The sequence below is a fragment of the Wyeomyia smithii genome, chromosome 2 (genome assembly GCF_029784165.1).
Source record: "Wyeomyia smithii strain HCP4-BCI-WySm-NY-G18 chromosome 2, ASM2978416v1, whole genome shotgun sequence".
Classification (NCBI taxonomy): Eukaryota; Metazoa; Arthropoda; class Insecta; order Diptera; family Culicidae; genus Wyeomyia; species Wyeomyia smithii.
The window spans coordinates 59,492,627-59,516,080 of NC_073695.1; the positions used below are offsets into that span (position 1 = coordinate 59,492,627).

Below are 23,454 nucleotides of genomic sequence, written 5' to 3' on the forward strand. Positions count from 1 at the left end.
TCACTTTGTTCCTTACTGAACGCCAGTTAGCCTTTAACTGCATCTCGTTGACAACTGTCTTTCGCGTTTTTTTGAGGCTCCACTTGACTCCATGACCATTTTCCGTAATGGCAAGAACGGAACAACTGTGTTGCTTGAGGAAAAGCAACAGACGTCTCTTCAGGCACTCTTGCACATAAATTTCCTGATTGACGGAACCGGAAAATTTTGCTCTTTAAACCACACGAACAGATGGTCTGCAACACGAGATATTCATCTGCAAACTTCGACAGCTTAATATGTTTGAAAATCTCTGCCACCTCTTATTTTTCAGTTGTCATATAATATTCATATTCAGGGAGCTGTTCAAAGCTTGCCTTGACGTAAGTTTCATTATTCTGTATTACGCAATCAAACTTCGTCAACATCTTTACGTATAGCTTTCGCTATCGTTGTCTGGTGAACTTGTTTTGGCTAGCGTCACGATTTGGAGTCACCACCCTTTTGTAAGTCGACAGTCCGGTTCGTTTTTAAGCTCGATTCACAGTTGTAGATGACATTCCCAGCTTACTTGCAACAAGGAATGGTTAGAATTCCGCTTGAAACAGCGTGCGACTCTTTCCGTCGTTTTCCCGATCCTGTCTTCCTGGCAGTCGACAAACGTTCTCCAAACACTGTTATTACATTGGTGACGGTTGATTTTAATTTTTTTTTTTTTTTTTGTAAGATTTGGACCACTGCGACCATTGTTTTGATCTTTTGTGGTAGACGGTTGATTTGGCCACATTCAACAATTTTGTCAACTTGGCGGGCAAATTTTTCCGAACTATTTGCCCGCCAAGTTGACAAAATTGTTGAATGTGGCCAAATCAACCGTTGAATGTGACGGTTGATTTGGCCATATTCAACAATTTTGTCAACTTGGCGGGCAAATAGTTCGGAAAAATTTTGATTCGTTGCTTCTCCTACTTCCACGCCTACGTCAGATTGAAGTTGACCAATGCTTGACCGTAACACCCTTCAGAATCGTTACGAGTAAATATAGCCCTTCTAACCCTGAGGTTACGAGCTCTCCTACCTAATGCACCAACGGCACTATATGGAGACAAAGATATTCCTATTCCATATTGGTGACGCAATTACGATTGAGCGTTGTTTATTTTAACTTCAAGAGGTGCCTCAAGGGAAAAGTTTCAGAAAGAATGATTCTGCACTACAAGAAGGGGCTCGAAAGTCACTATACCAATAGTATCACCCTCAGATGCAACCCGATTCATGCGATTGTGTTACTATTCTGAATTTTATTCCTATGCTGATCACACAGAAAACTTGCATTACGCAAACTAATCCTTCGAATGAGGGCCCAAAATGGCAATGGCATATAATTTAAAATTAGTCTCAAATAGCTCGGTGAACATCGTCGATGTTACACAGTGCAAGTTGTGTGTTTGTAACAGCAACAACAAAAACAGCATACAATGAAAAGCACCGTGCATTGCGATGGGTGCGAGTTCCTGCAACGTGACGTACTATACCCTGATGGAGCGACAATTGCCACCGCGGGAAGGTGTTGTGTACGGGACAGCCACAACCTCTTGGGAAGCTGCCTCCGTGGCCTTCGCACCGGAAGCCACCGATTTGCGCCATTGATTATTATGTGTATATAGTTTCAAGGAGCCGTTTCGTTTTCTCATTATTGGAACGCGGGTATGGATTGCGCACCGCAACAACTTTGCCACGGAACAGAATGACGGCTGGGGGTGACGATTACGTGAACAGAAATCCCATACAGAAGTTCCGCACAGACGAATGACTGTGCTGCGCTGGATGGGCAGGAAAAACTGTACCTTCCGCAGCAAGGGTGGGAGTTATGGTTATGGCGAGTGGAACCGATGCCCACCGGGGAGTGATCTTATTTTTTTTTTTTTGTTTTTTGGTTACGTGAAGTATTTCCCATCAAAGAGCTGTCATTTGCATGGGAGTTTGTTCTCTTCGGACGGGGCTTTCTTATGGCATCGACATGCTGTCTTTCTTTTTAATATGCTTTTGGGCTTGAAGCACACAGCTCCCGGCCGCTCGAATGAGATGTGATTTCGTGCGATGCAACGTGAAGAGACTGATGAGAAAATATGCGGTAATTTGTAATGGAAAAATAATGAATCTGTGCTCTGACGTGCATACCTAATGGTGACTGGAACGAGGTTCGTGCTCTGTTGGATTCGTAATTTACACCTTCTTCGGCGGTTTTTTTTTTGCATAATTGAATAATTCAAAAATCATGAAATGAATCTTTAAGGGGGAAGAGTTCTAGTTGGATCAGTTCAAGGTTCAACACTCTTGCATAATATTTTGAAGGATACTACGTGACCAAATAAATCTTCGTTGAAAGTAATATTTTTTAACACAAACTCGACTGGATTCTTTACGATCGACCATTGCTTTTTTTTGATTTATCGGAAATACCATCCGAAAACAGACAATAGTAACAATCGAGAACTTACTTTCTCGTACGATAGCATAGTTTAGTCGCTAACACTACCGTGTTCATTTACACATTAGTGCTAATGGAATTTTCCGCAAATCTTGATCAAAAAGGAGATTTTTAGTTTATCGTTTCTACATTCGGTTAATTCTGTTACATTCTGTTAACAAAAACAAGTAGTTTTGTAGATTTCTAGATTTAAAACATTTTCCAAATTCTTTAGTCGTTATGACACAAAAATTTTGTTTACTAGATCTTCCGTCTTGCTTACTTATAGTTTGCCCATCCGAAGAGCTTCCTTGCACATTGGGACAGATATTTAGTCTCGCAGGAAAATATAAGCACTCTCCAAATTCATCTATCGGTGGCGTAGTGGATTTGCACAGCTTCAAGATCATCTTGATAAATTTTTCTGCAACGCCGTAAACAGAAAACAACCCGTCAATGCGCGAGCTTATTTTCCTCACAGTAGCAGACACATACTTTTAGCTTATTAGCACCTGATGATGTATTGTTTTATAATTGGGAAGCGCTGCTACATAATTTATAAATAGTATTATCCACACCGGCTACACACCCACCAACTCACCGTTCTTTTTTTTTTTAAGATACTCCTGCAGATAGAAGGTCTGCAATTCCGCCTTTTTCCCTCACTTCTACTGGAAATATTCCGCTGCGGGGCGACCGCGCAGAAAGAATATTGACGAACTTCCACTTCCCGTTTTATTCGTTTATTGTTTGATTAATGATGAAACTTTACTCATCCATTCAACTCGTTGGCGTCCCGTGCCTCCTCGGCCGAACTCTTACCTGGACGGTGAAGCCCCGGCAGGTTCTTCTTCGAAGATTGCTCGAAAGAAGATATTGTTTTTCATCCTTTCTGAGCTACACTTTTTTCTCCCGAAGGCTAATTGGATTAGGGAGAAAAATTTTCACTTGTCAACTGATGGACATCATAAGCGAGTTACTTAAGACTCTGGGAGCCTACTTTGTCAGTTACTTCGGGGTTTAAAACAGCTGCCCAAGTGGCAGACGGGTAAGACCACGCGACTGAAGTATCGAATGAAGTAAAACTGAACTTTTAGTGGGTAATGTGAATCGATTATTTAAGAACCATCAGCACAATTGCGATTTATTATAACTGAAGTTAAATTAACCATAAAACTAAATTAAACATCAACGTTAATTATTACACGGTTACCGGATAAAATGTGTGAAACGCCGCTACTAAGGACGAGCTCAAGATCAATTCAATGCGTAGAGAAGCGTAAAAGGGGGGAGGCCTAGCACATTACTAGCCAATCAACACCACCGCCGCCGCCCACCATCCGGCAGGCGTAGAAACTTTTTCAAGTTTAATATTTGATTGCACTTTGATCGCTTTTGGTTCGGACAGAGTTCGGTCTGACACGCTCGCAGGCAGAGAATCACTCGACCTAATTAGGGACCGTCATTCGGTGGCCCCAACATGCCGCGTTACTGGTGGCAACGGCCGTGTAGATTCTCCCTGGACAGAGAGGTTTAATGGGTTTAAGCGATTCGGTGAATTGTTTTCGGTAGCTGCACGACTTCGAAAGGGCTTTTAAATAATTAACACAGAGGGCAAAAAAAAACGTGCGTGGTAGGGGCGTTTAACGATGGTTTCAAAGCTCATATATTATGAGCATGAAAAAGCGACAAAAGAATTAAGTCATTTTAGATCTAATCGTCGATTGAAAAAAGTTGTTAAACGATAACTTTCCCCTAATTGTTTGAACAAATTCTTAGTTTAGAACACCCTCTTCCATATTTGAAAGAACACGTTCTCTTACAATTTAAATTTTGTGTGATTTTTTCAAAAAAATTAGCCAAAAAATCTTATTTTTGATCGGAAGTGTTGCCAGATAGATTATTTTTGTGTTTTTGAAATAAGTTTCCATTTTTCAGTAAGTGCAGCCAATTTTATTTTAAATTTGATAGCTTCATATTATTCCTCAGAAAATTGACGTAGGAAACACGTGAGATGATATGAGTCAATCTCGATGTACATATAACATTTTTACAAAAACAGTTTTAAGTTACTCAATTTTCATCAAACAATCATGTTAATGTGAAGATGTCTGTTAACCTGCTCAGAGCTGCGATTAATCCAAGCAACATGCTGACTATGACGAGAGAGAAAATATCATCGCACTCGTTTCTTTCTCTCATAAATAGCCAGCAACCATCACAGTAAGCGTGAGGTTCCGACAAGTGATTCAATATCTTGTCTCTTTTGTTGCCATTTTCACTCGGAAATATCAGTGCAATGCAAATCAAGGTGATTTTTGGAATATCAAAAATCGTTTCAGTAGCGTGATTATGTCAGTGCTAGCTTGAAGTTTGTTGCTATCAGGATTTTTTAAAATTGATCTGCTTTGCGGTCTGTGACGATCCCAACTCAAGATATGGCACCCAATGAACTCGGTTTATAATTTCAAACCAGTGGTTATAGGTGTCGCTTGATGGGCTGGCACAACAACTCCGAGTATTCGGAACACAACCGGAACAGGTCCGCATTTTTACATTTTTCAATGAGAGACATGGTAGGATTTTAAGCACTTCTAAGCACTGCTTTGGTCATCGTTACCATGTTACTGAAACATATTCCGGTCATATATCCGAAACCAGTCGATTAACTCCGGCCATCCTCTTCGTTAAAAGAAAATATGAATAAAAACTAGGAGAAAAGCAAAACCGTTCCGAACCAAAATTGAACAGTTTCAAAGTTGAACCGTGCCAACATTTAACAGGATCTGTATATAAATATACATACCCATACATATTTAAAAGTTTTCTGTTTTGCCACCCGCGATTCATTTTTTGCCGCGAACAACACTGTCTTTAGTTTAACCTACAACAAGCACAATATTCAAGAATCAAATTAATAAACTCATGCTGTCAAAAAACAAATAAAAATGCAATATTATTTTTCAGATATGAGATCATTTGAAAAATATTAAAAGAATTCTTTTTATTACAATTGGTGTTATGAAGAAGCATATTCTCTACTGAGAATAAGAATGAATGATCATACAGATTCAAAATGTACCAAACTAAAATACGCTCAGTTACAAAACGAAGTAATAGTTGTTTATTGACAATGCTTTAAATCGGCGTGCAGCCAAACCGAACCAAGCGTCGAAAAACATTTACCGCCGCAATTGCTGTGTAACAACAGAGAATTTTTGTTATAATATCGTTATCAAATGCTCAAACGATTTCGTTACTTCATAATAGATAGATAATTACTTCTCATATCCACTGGGTGTCAATAACTCAATCTGAGAAAACGGCGCTTAGTTCGGTCTGATCGCATGCCGACCATATATCAATATCATACATATCAAATGAAGAAAAATCATTGATTTTATGTTTGCTATCCTCATAACATCATGCTGTCAAAATGAACTTGATATTTCTGCTGGTTCAAACTTAGTACAGCCATACCCGAATGATCGAGAAAGATAGCAAGAAAAAAAAAGAGAGTGAGAGTTGACGCTAAGAGAATCATTGTAACATCGCAAACTCTTTTGTAATGAACCATGCATCGTAGTTGGCTGATTCTGGTGTTGCATCATTTTGGCGTAATGTCAGTAGTATGATATTGACTTTCCGCAGCTCTGCACCTGCTAACCCAAAGAACAACTCAAGAAATGATTTTTTGGATTTTTCTAGATATTAGGGACCCAAAAAATCATTCTTTTTTTGCAGTAGTGTTGCCAGTATTTCTCGTTCAATCAATACTCAATTAAATATTTAAAAAAATTAAATTTTCAATTTAACGTTGAGATTTTCTCTCCCTTCGCCGCTTTTCTTGTTTCATATTGTTTTATCCTACGGTAATACTAAATTGAAAACAATATTATTTTTATTGTTTGATAATGATGAAATGTGAGCAAACAGGAAAAGAAAATAATAAACAATCATAATCATAACATATCATATTAATTTTGCTTGATGGTATTAGTTTGAACGTGAAGCCCGTTGCCCAAGCATCAAAATCATGTGCATCACAGCAACAAATTATTAAGCAAAACTAACTACTAGATACATTTCTGTTTTCTGTTAATACACTGACAAAAAAACGTAGAAGGTAGAGCCAAATGCAACATTTTCATTGTTTCAACACAAGTGTCAAGAATGAAACAGCAATGTTTAAGAACATACAAAATGACATTTATAACAACATGGTAAACGAAGCATGATCGAATTTAGCAACGTAGATGCATCGTAACAGCAACTTGCATGCTAATGCTAATTGCATGAAATTTTGTTAAATAAAAGATTGTCTGAATACTGATTGACCTTTAATTATTTCCCGAAAATCGATGAGGATTCGACTCCAGTTATAAATTTACACCGAATTTTCATGTTTCTACTATTTACGGCGTTTACTTTTCGCAAATTTGTTACAGTTGCATTCTCGGCAATTTTGAAAAAGTTTGAACCCATAGCCACTTTCTGTTGAACTGATTTTTATAACGACTTTTTACCCGTCAACATTCAAGTTTATTAAAGGCAGATAGTGTGTGCAACTGGGAAAGTGAAAAATAATCGAACTGAAAATATGATACAGACTTGGAGGAATATACCTCATCTAGACGAGGCTTGAATCCACAATATCCTTGCCACCGGCATGATGTTTTGACCAATTAAGCTACTGGGACGGTGGTACTGTTCAAGAATCTATATTCGTAATACAATCCACTGCTAGCTATGCTATTGCTCACCCCTATCAACTATACACACTGCGATGCAGGCGTTATTTTTGCGACTGTAGTTGATAGGGATGGAATGGGACACGATCAGAAGTTACAACGCAGTAAAATAAAAGAGTCATTTGACAGTTACATAACCAATATTATTAACTCTCACATATCTAATGTTTTATAACGTTTTATATAACAAAATTTGCAGAAAGCGCTGTAAAAATTATAGTTTTATCATCACAGCAACATTTTCGTATGTGGATTGATTGCTTTGCGACGTAAAAACACGCACATTAGTATGAACCTCAACGAAAAGATACAACGCAGTATATAACCTCATCTTTAAAACAAATATAAGACGAACGCGCGCGTAAAAGTTGCTGTTCCATGACGGCAAGTTTTAAGCAGGTATTAGACGAAGCAAATATTTGCTATTTTTCAATACAGATTTAATTTTTTGCAAATAAAAATCGTACCAAAAATAGCAAATATTTGCTTCGTCTAATACCTGTTTTAGAAGTATGATTTTGTGTTTGTTTCATGTATCACGCTAGCAACAGATATGCTGCGCCCACTAGATCTATCCAGTGGTCAAGTTTGCAAACGCCTCTTACACCTTTTAACAACTCACAGGGACGGAATCGTTAGTAAAAGATATAGCAATAGGTATGCATTTATACGATTCTAGTGATGAGAGCAGCTTTTTTGAAACGACTTTTAAATATTTTTTTCCTCGCTGCACTCCGTAGCCATAGCAGGAACAGTTTTCTGCAAAACACCGCTCAAAACATGAAAAATCGTAGGTCATCTATTTTTGTGTTCCTCTTATCCTTCATAGTACATACTAAAATGTTTATTTTCACTCGTACAGCGCTCTTGTTCTCCATGCCGCTCCACAACCATCGGAGGCTCCAGTTACTCCACGAAGGGGCGTATTCGTTTATTAATATAGTAACTGTTCGCTAACTGGGCGAAGAGCACTTCCCAGTTATCGCAATCGGCCATCCAGCTAACTGGGATGTCATTTCAAACGTAAATAAACAACGAGGGGGACTTCGATGAACAAAAATGAGTAGTGTTCCAAAAAATACAACCAATAGCACAAAACGGCATCTTTTGCCTATAGAAACGAGTATGCAAAGTTTCAGCCAAATCAAAAACGACAATTTAAAAAGAATATTAAAACTGGGACATATTTTGTTGAACTGCTCCCTTTTGCTACAAGAAGTATTTCGGTCAACCATGTTCGCCCTTCCCCCTTGTGGTAGTGCCGCCAAATGTTTCAATATTTTCGGTAAACTTAACAAATCATTGATTGAAACATCTAATGCCGGATCAAACGGAGAAAAACTCGCGACTCTGCTGAAAAATAAAGATTTGTTCTGATTCCTTAATAACCAAAAAATCTCTTAAAATCATTTTTTGGGTTAGAAAGGTAACAGACATTTTCAAATAAATTTGATTGTTGAAAAACTTAAAGTGTTATATCTCACGATTGACTCATATTACCTCGCGATAACAAATGTTTCTTATATGAATTTTTCACAACGATAAAAAATACAAATTAAGTTTTAAAATATTTATATTGAATAATATTAACTTAATTTATCTGGCAAAACATCTAGTCCATGGTTTAATTTCTTCGAAAATCACCTATCAGTTTTTTCGTCGGATGCTTACGTCTATAAACTCTAATAAAAAGGAAAAACGAGGTTTCGAACAAAAAATGTATTAATTTGTAACAAGGGAGGGAGGGGGTCTTACAGAGCGGGGGTATATCAATCGATACCAAAATCGGAATTCTTGCAAAATTTCACACTTCTGAAATAAGCGTAAATGACACGCTTGTTATTTATCTGTGCTTGTGTATATACTCTCTACTATATACTGCTCTACTATACCGAGCCTCGTTCCTCCTGCCAATCATTGCCTGGAGAGGTTTCAAATATGAGTTATTCCGGCCTGTCTCATTTTATCAGAAAGGAGTCATGGAGGTATTGTAGAATTCAGTGTAAGAAAAGTGCATGTGGAGATAACCTTGAGAATGAACCCATTTAGTTTTTGTGGACTTCACTATGGTCAATACTTTTGACATGGGATGACGTCCCTCTTCACAATACTGGGGCACATTATGTGAAAACTGAAATAAACATGTGACGTTTTTGGTTGGCAGAATAGAAGTTTTTGAATGAAAATAGCTCTCAGACAACTGTGCCGATTTTTATAGTTTAGTGAACTGTCGGATCGCTAAAATATACGAAAATTGTAAAATATGTAATTTATTTATTATTATTTTAATTTTTAATTTCATTAAGTGGTGAAAAATACGGAAGAGTTTCAAGGACGAATTGACCTATATTCCTAACGCAGACTTCAAAAACATAGACGAAATGGAGTCCCCTCACGCTGACTTCAAAAACATAGACGAAATGGAATTCTCCTAATACAAGCTGATGATTGAACAAGTGCCATGATTCGTTATACTTTGTTAAATGTATGAACTTTTACACATTCCCAGGCTCTCTCCCAGCTCCCTATTTGACCCTTTTCTCACGCTAAATTTCAGAAAAAAGTCACACAGTAGGACAAATACCACTTCAGATAGTTATAGTTACTGTCAGAGATGCAGAGGTGAACTCGTTCTTTGGCAACAACGATTGTAACATTTCCTTGTTTCCATCCCTAACCGATCGTAAGAACGTAGCCGGCGCCGTTATCTATCTATACAAAGCGAAAGCTATTTTGTTGAACATTTAAGGTGAAACCTCATGGAATCCAAAAATGGCCGACTTCGAGTCACCACTTCGAGTAAGTCGGAGGAAACGTGAGTACGATAGGCAAATGCTCGCCAGTTATGCGAAAGGCGACTTGTGGAACTTTTTTAGCATTGTCAAAAATATTCCCATACCTCCCAGGTGTACTGACAAGGACGGCAACCTGCTTACTGATAAACCGATGGTGGGGAAAACACTTGCTGTTATGAGAACTGAAAACGCTGGTCGACCACCTGAAAGCAGCTGCACAATGTGATCCACCGGATAATTTCAAAAATCGAAACAAATGAACAAATACCAAACGACTCAAATGCAGAAATTATAGAGGAATATCATTCCTAAATTTTTCATACAAAGTGCTCTCCTGTATAATGTTATTGAGTTTGGATAGAATTCTCACCCTGTGACAGATCCTAGATAACTTTCAGGAATACAACCTGCAGAGTCATCATCTCTTTGTGGATTTCAAGGCGGCGTACGATTCAGTCAAGCAAAATAAGCTGAGGCATACAATGCTAAAACACGTTTTTTCGGCGAAAATGATGAGGCTCTATAGGAGGCTGATCCTCACGGTTGTCCTTAACGGTTACTATTCATGGACGCCAAAGAAAGCTGATCGATGAATGCTCGGTATTTTAAACCGTGAGGTGTTGCGTTTAATACTTGGCAAGTTAATTTGATTTATTCATTTGGAGTAGTGAAAAACCATAGGAAGTTAATTATTTACTACAAGCTGTACGCTTCCAGTAGAAAAGGATCTCTTTGAGAAAAGCGTACTCGCTTACGTAATTCAATTCATAGGTCACTAACAGATGACTTTACCACGAAACGGTTGACCACGGTGTACAAGAGGGGAAAATCTATCAAGTTGACCAATTGACTAGTTGATAACAACGAAGCAGTGAGATGTAGGACAGTACCAATTGACCATCAAACCAAATAACTATGGTAATTAATATATGTCATCTGAGGAGTTTTCGTGAAAAAGTGCTTGTGGCTGAGAGAGTACCAGCGTAGATACTGCAAGATATTGATTTTGAGGTATCGCTTCAAACCCCCCTGAACAGAACGGTCTATTCCTGTTGTTTGGTGGCTCCTGGCAGTTCATTGTACAGTTTAAACCTTTATAGTGTTTTTCCCGAACTCTGCCTTCGGTCTGGACAATCGAACAGTTTCAAAAGCTTTTGTTATTCTTAAGAAAAATTCCTTGTAATTCTCATGGTATGATGGCTGGCTGTATTTGTTACAGTATTGTGCATGTGTGTTGATGTCCGCACCAAATGTAACCTTCGAATAGGTAAGAACGAGTCCTGCAAGTCATTGTACAAATGTTCCCCGTTGGACAAAGATACGTTCTTTTCAGAATGGTTTTCAAGCAGCGGTTCTGTAGAACCAGTAACTCCTCTGCCCATAATTCAAAAATTGGCTAATATGCCATTTTTATCAAAATCGAGAAAACAGTTTCTCGGGATGGTACACACCCTAAACAAGGTCCCTATGAAAACCGATTGTCGAAAATGCATTTGGGAAGGCAGCAAATGTGAAACAATTTTGGCTAATATCCAAAATAATTGAGAAGTTGGCTAATATCCAATATGTTTCAACCTGTGGCTTGTACACAAACCAGTGCGTTATTAATGTACTTTGTTTCGTCTCACTTTCGAAAGTGTGTTGTAGCCTGGTGGTCACTGGCCTCAGGTAAGGGATCTTAAGGCCCTTGCATCAAGTTTTATTTTTTTTACGAAGAATATTTAATGCAACAAGAATTTATTCGTTTTGCCGCAAAACCCTCGACCGTTGGAAGCGTGACTGTTTCCTTCTGTCATAAATATTTATATTCTTAGAATTGCTATTTTGCTCTTTGATTAGAGGTTATAACAAAGAGAAGATTCAGATTTCTTTTCGGATTTGATGAGAAAAAATAGAAAAGTGGGTTGTGTGATTATCATGAATTAATAATATTTTTGTTATATTGTTATATTGTTGGACGAAACAATTGTCTCGTCGTGCTTCTCGTCCTCACTTGTGCTTCCTTATTGTTTTATTGAATTTAAAGCCATTTTTATTTCCAACGAGCACGATATAACTCACATCGTATGGATATTAGCCAAATTGCACGCCGGTTTGTCTACTGACTTTTCGTTAATAATTGAAAAAACGGCTACTGCGTGAAAAATACTTGGCGGGTGGAATTTTCCTGCAGATTTCCCTGTTTCAACTCAACGGCAAGGTTCCAGCATATACGAAGGGTGATATACTCAATAAAAATGTTGACATGGACAGTCAAAACGTGTTGCACCGACAAAGAACTTTAAAATGCGTTTTTCTCGAATTGATGCCTATGGCCTATTAGCCAATTTTTGAATTATGGGCAGTCCTGTAGCCTACATATGCAAGCGTTTCTCCAATCACAGACTAGATACTGCAGCTTCTATTGAACCATAGAATAGTAATCAATTTTCACCTCTTTCATCGGTACAAACGGCGATATTTTTCGGAATACTCCACACGGGACTGCAAGTTTAGCTTCGAGATACAGAATGTGATGCTCCTATTTCAAGATACAGTCCTAATTGAGACCTAGATACTTGTTGCCTACTCTATGAATGTCTATTGTATGGATTTTAATGACCGGAAGCGCCGGACCAGGCCGTCCTAATGAATAAAATTTCATGGAAGTATTTTCTGGAAGTTCAGTGGTAGGAGGTTTGATCGACAGAATTCAGTCTTGCTGGATGTATTGGGGAATCAGATGGGCATCAGAAAAGTTTAATAAAACTATTGTATCATCCGCAAATAACTGAATCCGTCCGTGTAGTTTCAAGTGCGACAAATCGATAATGAACACAAAGAATAACAGTGGTCCTAGATTGCTACCTTGTGGAACGCCATACAATATACTTACGAGATTAAAAGAATGAAGTGAACCCCTTAAGGACCATAAGGTTTTGGGCGGTAATATTTGATTTGTATTCGTTTTTTTTTTTCAATTGTTCGGATGTGAAACGAACGAAAATCTTCAGAAAATAACTTTATAATGTGTAGTTTTGCTAGAACTTTATGGAAAGCATTTTTCCTTATGTTGTATATATTGTAGATGAATTTGTCACTAGATATCATGGGATTGAGATATGTTAGCAAACAAACGAATAAAAGAAGAAATAATAAGTAATTTGGTTATGTATGATATTTTGTGGATCAATTCCTACTAATTGTACAGCAAAAATCGTCCTCTCAATGCTTATACTAGATAACTCGAAAATTTACGTTACGAGAAAAAAGAGTTTGAAAATTTGACCTATTTTGGTTATGACGATTCAAACACCATTTTGAATGACTCAGATTTTCTGAAACGCATCTATATCATTTCAGGTCTGTTAAAGCAACGAAAAAATCAACAAAGAGCCGAGTTATTTAGTTTTAGCACAAAACACACTTGTTTTAAGTTAAGATATCTATTTTTATAATTGATGAATAACACTTTTTCTTGTAATCGTACTTCAACGAGTTTTGAATATGTTATAGAGCTCGACGCGATAAATATGATGCCATACTTAACTCAAAACCAAAAAATTTCGAGTTATCTTGTTCTAGCATCAAGGGGACGAAATGTGCATTGCACATCGCACATTTATTAGGTGAGCAGAATCGCGCCAAATGATCTGGAAATACGCGAAAATTTAATCGACCGTTTTTGATTTGAATGAAACTTTGCACACGTATTTGGCTTAGCAAACTGAGCATTTTTCACAGATGGAGAGATTTTTTACACCCATGAGTTACATTCTGAAAGGGCGTATGCCTTTTGACATAGGTTTTATCCGAAGCATTGTAGCCCAGAAATCGTTGGTTGTATAGAAAAACTGTCTGAGAATGAGTTGTAGGGAATTAAAAATGCATCATAAAAAAACATACACTGTAAAATTTCTGACAAAAAAAAAATTAAAAATAAACGTTAAATTTCAATTTAAAAAAAGAGTTGATTTTTTTTAATTTCTTTTTTTAAAGAAACTTGACGTTAATACGCAACTTTTAAAAAAATTTGAATTTAAGCTCGAAAAATTATTAATATTTAGGAAAATACACGTTTTCCTAATTTGTTCGTGGTTCTCCATCAAAAACCATACGTTCATTGGAATGCTTGATCAAAAATATACAATTCATTTTTTGACAACAAAACGATTGCATAAATAACTCAGGCGCTGTACCTTAGTCTACCTACACGTTCCCCTTTGCCGAATGTTGTATAAAATAATATGTTTGTCGTGAAACACTACCCAAAAATTAATTACGAAATTCAAAACTAAAAATGCTATATCTCTAGATTGGCTCATATTACCACGGAGTGATAAGTGTTTCTTACATAAAAATTTCCGAGAAATACGATGAAATCATCAAATTTAAAATAAAATTAGCTGCATTTGCCGAAAAATGCAAATTTAGTTTTAAAATACAACAAAAATCCATTTGGCAACACTTCCGATCAAAAATAATATTTTTTTTTTGAATTCCTTAGTTTATTTGCTTCAAAACTCACCTATTACTATTTTTTGAGTGCCTTACGTCTATAAATTGTAAAAAAAATAACTACGAAATTTACAACTATCTTCGTAAAAATATTATATCTCGAGATTGGCTCATATTACCTCGGGATGATAGTTGTTTCTTACGTGAAATTATCAAATTTAAAATGAAAATGGCTGCATTTGCCGAAAAATGTAAATTTAGTTTTCAAATACAAAAATGATTTATCTGGCAACACTTCCGGTCAAAAGTTATATTTTTTCCGTATTTCTTGGTTTATTTTCTTCAAAAATCATTTATCAGTATTTTTCGGACAACTTACGTCTACAAATTGTAAGAAAAAGAAAAAATAGATTTTTAACAAAAATTGCGTGACTTTGCAATAAAGGGTCCTACAGAGCGGGGGGTGTTCCAATCGACACTAAAATCGGGATATTTCCAAAGAGACAGTAGATGAATAATTCACCCAACTTCGAGTAAAATCTGTGGTGGTCGTGTCCAAGTTTGTGCTTTTTCGTGGTCACTTCGTATGGAATGACCCATATGATGTTTAAAAAAGTGTTAACTGCTGAAAAACTTTGTCTATAATTAATAGGGTGGGGAAAAATGATAGATTTTCCAGAACCAAGTTTTTTTGGTTTCTTCCGGGGTCCCATACAACCCCAAACTTACTTGAAGTCGATTGGTTTTGTCTCCGCTTGGCGCATTGCATTTCAAATTTGTATGAAAATTCATATGGGAAAACCTACTTTTTTGCATTTACCTTTCTAGAGAGCTCAATAATACTCTAATAATGCACTACATTATGCTCAAGTATAGTAATTTAGATGCCTAACAACTTTGCAAAAGACACTGAAGAGCTAAAATGTCCCTAAGAAGAGCCATAGCTGTTCAAAGTTGAGTATGTCGATTTAAATGCAAAAAATCTTGTTTTCTGCCAACATTACCAATGTACCGGCGTCAGTTGGATTCCCATCAGAAGTAACCTGTCGTAACGAGTTTATACACTCAGCTGGACCAAGCAAACAAATTTGGGTCAATATTCTAGGCGTAAATAGAATCTACAACGTGTTTCAGAGGTAACTTCTGATGGAAATCTGACTGACGCCGGTACACTGGCAGTGTTGGCAGAAAAAATGATTTGCAACATAAATTTCGACATACTCAACTTTGAACAGCTCTAGTATTTTTTTGGCACACCCTAGCTCTTTAGTGTCTTCGGCCAAGTTGTTAGGCATCAAAAAACCTACCATATGTTTGAGCCATTGAGAGCCCTTTAGAATGGAAAATGCAAAAAAGTTGGTTTTTCCATACAAATCTCCATATGAATTTAAAATGCAATGCGCCAAGCGGAGACACAACCTATCGACTTCCAATAAATTCAGGATTGTTTGGGGCCCCAAATAGAACAAAAAAAATACTTGGTTCTGGTTAATGTCACTAAAAGTCTTTGAAATGATGAGTAATATGTAAATTTGTCTGTATAAATATTCTTATACTGCATTCAGTATTTTTACAGTTTTTCGTTATTGTTTAGTCTAATCGAAAACCACCATTTGGATTTTCCTGGTGAATTTTGTATTCTAAATAAATAACACCTCGTAAGAATTTAGACGCTAATACTAATATTTCCTCTTTAGGTTTTCGAAACCTAACAGAAAAACTCGGCTAGTTTGGTTATGTTGAAATACAAAAATCTCCAATACAACTAGTAATCATGTTAGTGTTGTCAATTCAAAGTCATTAATATCAAATGTCATGTATATAGAAAAGCGCTCATAATAGAAAATATTTGTATAAAAAATAAGGATATGCAGCACCTACCTGAATGAATAGCCACGATGTAAACAGCGATAGACTGCTGTACTGTCCGTTGAATCGATAGTGATAGGCGTAAAACGAGAAGTGATACAGGTAAAAGAATCTGCAAATAGAGAAAAACAAGAGAGAAAAAAACCGTTCAGAATAACCACTGTTAATCATTTTAATTAAGAAGCGGGAAAATATTTTCCCTAGCAGGGTACAACACATAACTCAGGCGAAGACTACAAATTGCACCAATTACTTCGCAGTGGACAAAACACAATATCACTTTATCACCCCCGCGTTGGAATTTATCGCTTCCCGGTAGCGGTGGCAGCACCCGGCGACCAGTAGAAATGGATCGATTTAAATCGACAGGATTTGTGCGTTCGGGTATAGAAACCGAGGAAAACACCGGTAAACCACACTGGTGCGGACGGATGGTCATTCAATATCTTCGTCGTTCGCCACCAATAAATAAGACAAATTTGAATTTATTGCTCGATCAGTTGCGATGCACATTGTGTAAGTGTGAATGGGCTTTAGATGTTGCTGCTAGAATGATTTAGATAACGTTGGTATTGTATTGTTTGTCCGGATGGACCTTCACTTCTCAGAAACTTCCCGCAGAAAACGACTTTGGTAGCCGTCGGGAGAATAGCAGGATAAAAAACTCCTGATTCGATGATGCTGAGCCTGCACTCTCTTCACGTTTACTTTTCACTTAGTTGTTCAAAAAAGTAAGCTGTATTTAATGATTTAAAGTTATTTTTGTTTGCCGCTCGAATGTTTCCTTTATCATTAACTTCCTGCTATATTGTGGGTAAAACTTTTCAGCAAAACTTTTTGTTTGTAATTCTTCGGGCCTCAGAGGGAAAGAGAGAAAGCAAGAACACGAAGAAGAAAAAAAATCTCGATCCCGTAATTACAGGAACAGAGTGGACTAACGCGAATAACAGAGAAATGCTTGGAATTGTTTGGATTGTTAATGTGGGTAATGGCATGAAGCTAGCGAAGACGGATGATTGTAAGATACTTAGTGGAATCACATTTACGTATCATGAGGAAGCAAACAGTTTATGTTGTTTGAGATTTCTTCAGACAGAATTCAAAATAATAAAGATGCCACCTGAACATCGGCGAAAAGAATAAAATCACTACCTGTTTCCTACCCACTGTTGATTTACTAATTGATATAAAACCACACTGAGAAGGGAAAACCTATTTAGGCGATTTATTTTCTAACTGCCTGTTTGCTCTCTGCTGAAATCAGATTTGGCGCGAATCCTGTAATGCGGATTGGTAGTCGATTTTCCCTTTCTCCCGAAGCTATAGAGAAGGACCCCGACAAAGATACAACTAACAAAAACCACCGCAATTAAGTTTTGTACTCGTCCGTAAAATCGATATGAATTGCATATAATTGTACCGCCCTTTATCGTTTCGCATTTAAATTTTAATTGAATTGTACGATAGAGTCCCTGCTATTTCTGCTTATAGCTCTACCTTTATGGTAGGCAAATAGAAATAACTTAAGAGCCTGTAGTGGTAAAGACGGCACTGTTTGAAAAATGAATACAAATAACACGTTTCAAGAATTGATCTAAAAACCTATGGCATTGAAAAAATAAAATACGAAAGAACTCAAAATTTCTAACTTTTCATAAGTTGAAGCCCTAGTTTAAAAAAAAAATTATACTATGCTGACTATCAATAACCATGCAACTCCATTTATAAAAATTTGGTAGTCGTGCTTTGCATGCTTGTACCGCAATACTGATGGAGTTGTTATGGTCTTTAACATACTTCCAACAAAAAATCCTCTCAAACGACTCGACGCGAAAACCCGTTTCATTTCTACCCATAAAAAGAGTAATAATAGTTACGGGCAGCGTCGTATTTAAAACAGACCAGCTAAATCGAAAGTATTGTTATTCTAGTAAATCGCTTATTCCGCAAACATTCTCAATTTAAGTTTGCGAACATTCCTCGTACGGTGAACGTTTGTGTGCCAACACGGTGTACACATTTATTGCTCGTTTGTGGGTGAGGTTTTAATGCGCCTCCTCTTTCAGAAGCTGCAAAATATAGCGGCATTTCGTTGAGCCCCGTTCAACAGGTAGTCTGAGTGGAACCCGTTTTGGTTCTTCTAATCCGCCGGCTATAGTTTTGGCTTTTAAGTGGATAGCTTGCAGCACACATCCGTGCGGCGGAGGACGACGTTAGGCGAAAAGCGAAACAAAAGGAACCAGGTCGCTCCTTTCTTTGACCGAGGCACTGTGGCACCGTTGGTGGGCGTCCTCCAGGTGCTATTTACAGACACAATGTTGTGTGTTATCTGCCACGTTTCTCCCCTCGACAGAAGCACCACACAGCACAGCGAGCGGGTGGCATATGAATTCAACAGCTCGCGTAAAATATGATCAATTTTAATTTCTTTATATCCTGCTGCAGTTTGTGTGGCAACCGTTCGTTTCAAGTAACGGACCAACGAAGTTGCTATTTCATGGGACACACCCAGTGTAGGCGAATTAATAGTGCTCTGTTTGTTTTCCAACCTTCGAAATGACTCTCCACTTTAGCCGAAGGATCTTGGCGGTGTAGGAAGAATTGGGAGTGGGTCTGCCAATACGCGCTTTCGACCATAAACGCTGGCGGGGTGTGTGCTGCGAGCAACTGTGGGTCACTATTAGCGGTAACATTCTAATTATTAATGTACTAATTTCCATCGACCATAGCTTGGTAACTGACGATGGTATGGCAAACCTTGTGTGCAATGTAAGGGGGAATTCTCTAATTTTTCGTTTATTCTATCGGTTGTGGGTGCTAGTTTTGTAATTATAGATACGTTGTGTGCAATTAGAGTTGCACAGGTTACGAACTATAAGCCAACAGTTAGAAGACAAATTTAAATTTTGGAAAGTAAAAAATCGAAATAAAAAATACAACTACCTAACAAGTCGAAGAGCAATAGTTAGGTTTAAAAAGTTGATGCAAATTACCAGTCATAAGTTGATGAACGAATAAAGAATTAAACGTCTGAAACCGAAATAGTTAAAATTGAAATACTTAAATTCAGGAACAAAAGTGCAATAAGTAAACAGATTCAATTTTGAAAGGCGCATAGCATAGAAATGGGAAAATGATAAAATAGTAAAAAGTTATTAAAGTCAAAGAATCAAACGATAAAAAGTAATGCGAAGGAGTAAATAAGTGAAAATTTATAAAAAGAAAGAGAAAGCGAAACGATACAAAAGTAAAACGGGAAAGAGATTAAAAAACTATAAGAAGCTGGAATGGTACTAGATAACAAGATAAAAAAATATCAAAAGCGAAAAGCAGAATAGCACAGAGTTGAGAGTACAAAAAAGTAGAGATGATTATATAAAAAGATAAAAGGTTTACAGGTAAAAAGATAACAGGAACGGAAGAACAGGAACATATAAAAAGTTAAAAAGATAAAAGATAAAAAGATGGGAAGTAAGAAAGCAAAAAGATAAAAAAATTATAAGGTACAAGGATACACGGTGTAGAGGTAGAAGATCATCTGGTAAAAAATAGAGCTAAAGGAAAAAAATAAAGGGATGAGAGATAAAATGATGGAAATGTTAAAGGTAGAACGGTAACAGAGATACAAGGTTAAAAAGATAGGAAGGTTGAGGCTCCAAAATAGGTAAAAAGTTACAAAGCAAAATGGTAAAGATAGATAAAAGTAAGCAGGTAAAACGCTAGCTAAAAAAGTGAAAAAGGTAAAAAAAACTGAAACAAAGATACAATGTGACGAATGAAAATAATATGAATTTGAAAAAAAGGTAAAATGGTGAAAAAGAGAAAGAAAACGGGTAAAAAGGGAAAGCAGAAAAATGGTAAAAAATGAAACGGTGAAAAACAAATAGGTAAAATGACAAGGGGGTAAAATTCAAATCAATATAACAAGGTAAAATGTTGCAACGGAATGCAACGGAATAAAAAGTATAGAACAAAGAAAAGATACGTTAAACGTAAAAAGTTAAAAGAGAAAATAAAAATGTGATGCAGAAATTAAATAACAAAATTATGATAAGATTAAAGAGAGAAAAAGAAAAAAAATTACCAGGGCATAATCACAACGCAGTTAAAATAACAAGGTGAAAAAGTAAGAAAAAAGGGATAAGAGAGTAAAACTAAGACGAAGATATAAAAAGATAAAATAAAAAAAGATGAGAAGAAGGCAAATGGTAGTGTTATAAAATGATGTCAAAGCAAAAACGTGAAATGGAAATGGAAAGAAAGTAAAAAGAAAAAAAAAGAGATGAGAAGAGGGGAAATGATAAACTTATGAAACGACGTTCAAGTAAAAAGGTAAAATGGCAAAAAACAGTACGTAAATAAATGAAAAGGTGAAGCAGTAAAATGGTAAAAGAAAAAAGGGGGATCGAGGTGAGGTGAATCGAAAAAAATAAGATGATAAAAAGGTCAAAAATAAAAAGAAAAAAAAAGGGAAATAAAGTTGTAAAAATGTAAAAAGTGAAAACGTTAACGTAAGAAAAAGAAAATAGGAAATAGTTGAAAATATAGAAAAGTAAAATGTTGAAACGGTAAAATGTTAAAAATGTGTAAACAAGGGTAGATAGAGAAACATTAAGAGATAAAAAAGAAAATGAAAACATGATAAAGAAATGACAGAAGAGAGTTAAATAATAAGAAAGTGAAGAGATAGAAGGTAAGGTAAGGTTTAAATTGCAAAAATCTTATAAGGTGAAAGGTACAAGGAGATAAGAAGGTAGCAGTGCAGAAACACAAAATAGATGAAATATGACAAGGTGAAAAGGCAAGAAAAATTAAGAAGGTAAGGAAATAAGAAGGTAAAGAGGTGAAACAAAATACTACAAGGTATGCAGCCCTATGGTTGCATGAAATGGTGACGTGGGACTAAACACTGTAATTAGGGGATTTTTTGTTTCAAAATATACAGAGTCTGCAGACAGAATCAATGTGTTTGCTCAGCGACTGTACGTATTTTTATTTTCAGCCTCCCCTGGATATCAATTATATATATATATATATATATATATATATATATATATATATATATATATATATATATATATATATATATATATATATATATATATATATATATACAACAACACTCGGAAGAATATCGTTTATATCTGACGATATTATGCATGTAGTATTTTTTAAACAACATGTATTTGACAAGGCACAAGCATATCGTGCTTGTTGAAGAAGCACGAAGAATTTCTCGTAATGCGTCAAAGTCAGAATTAACTCTATAACCTCAAAAACCAAATCCAATAATACTTACGTTATCATAATGAATGGTTTTGTCTTATTTAACTCTAATTAAATCAAATCTATAATATGGATCTTACTTTCTAAACAATATGCAAGCCCTAACAAAGGTTCATTAATTGGCAAACATAAGAAGATATTTTAAACAAAATCATTAACAAGTTCCAGCAAAAAATCGTAGCAATCCACAATTACATTTTTATTTTTTGCTTGACAATTTTTTTCATTTGCCTACAACTACATTCGCATGTATTACGAAGACAGCTTATATACGTTTATTATGGTAAAGCTTAGAATAATAATATATCATCTAACAATTTTAAAATGTTAAAAGAGATTCTGTATGAATATTAGTAAACAAACAATAAAATCACAAGCATTCGCAGGCTCTTACTCTTCTATAAATGAATATATTTAGGAATTTACTCTTTCGATACTATCCAATCACGATTATTTAGTTAATATTGAAGATAAAATTTAAAAAATATCCGATGAAAAAATTTACAATTCTTGTTGAGTAAATTATGGTAATCATATTTATTAGATAAACTTTCAATCACCATCAACAGCAGCATTGCAGTTTTTCCTCAACTGCACACGAATAGAAATGTACGAACAAAAGTGTACCACTACAATACGAATAGTACCGCTGCAGTACGAATAGAAGTGTACCGCTGAAATGTACGAATAGAAGAGTACCACTGCAATCATAGACGACGAGAGACCTGCGGTTCTTTACTCCACTGGTACTGTTGCTTTTACCGGCATGTTTTCATTCAAGACATCAGTTTTTATTAGGTTCTTCAGAACCAACAACGCAGGTTTAGAAATTGTTCAAGGATGGGTATTGTTTCAAACTTTTAGGAAAACTTTTACCTTCGAGACATCACATTAGTCTAAGCTCATGGAAGCAAAAATAAATTGACCTATTGGGACGGGGAGACTCTGTCAATTTTTATTTCGATATTGATACAGAGAATATCACAGGAAACGGATGGTGTCCATTCACGTCGTCTGAGCTAGGAATGCTCGCATGTAATTGGTTCATTATTCGCGTGAATTTGTTATTGAAAGTTTTTATCAATTTTACCACTTAGCAATGAAATTAAAGTGATAACTAGCATATTACAAAATTATTATACATTTCATCTATCCAAAAACATATTGGTTATTGGTTGTGCTGTTATTAACGTTTGAAATCTGACGCAACATTTGCCAGTTTCATTTCTAATTTTACAAAATGCATCCCAGTATAGTAAAGAAAGACGTAGTCCCACGTCAAAAAGTAAGAAGAAGAGAAACAGTGAAATATTAACACAATGTTAGGCTAAAAATGGTAGTAAAACAATAAGTTACAGAGTAAAAAGGCAAAGTTTGAAATGGTAAGAAGAAAAAGAAGGTGAAACAATAAAAAGTAAGATGATGAAAAGGTAATAAATAAAAACAAAAAAGTAAAATAAAACGAAGTAAAGTTGTAAATAGGTAACGTGCGAAAATGAGAATAGTAAAAAATTGAAAGTATAAAAATGTAAAATGCTGAAACGTAAAATGATAAAAAAGTAAAACAGTAAAATAAATAGAGGAGAGATGAAACGTGAAAGTTGAAAATGGAAACATGACAAAGAAATATTAAACAAGGTAAAAAGGTGATAAAATGAAGAGATAAAAAAGTAAGGTAGGGTTATAAGCAAAAATGTGATACGATAAGTGGTAAAAAAAGCACAAAATGTATAAAATATAACAAGGTGAAAAGTAAGAAAAAATGAGATAGAAAGGTAAATATAAGAAAAAGATAAGAAGCTAAAAAGAAAACACAGTGATGAGAAGTCAAAAAACAAAAATGTAAAACGAAAAGAAGATAACGTCG

The 23,454-nt window shown here is 35.9% G+C and overlaps 1 protein-coding gene across 1 annotated transcript in view; it reads right to left on the reverse strand.

The window, feature by feature from the left end:
- Window positions 1–23,454, reverse strand: part of LOC129722725 (uncharacterized) — a 232,909-nt gene that overhangs the window by 13,097 nt on the left and 196,358 nt on the right. The window contains exon 9 of the mRNA XM_055676415.1: window positions 16,314–16,413. Coding sequence (XP_055532390.1) covers window positions 16,314–16,413 — 100 coding nt within the window. The remainder of the gene's footprint in view (window positions 1–16,313; window positions 16,414–23,454) is intronic.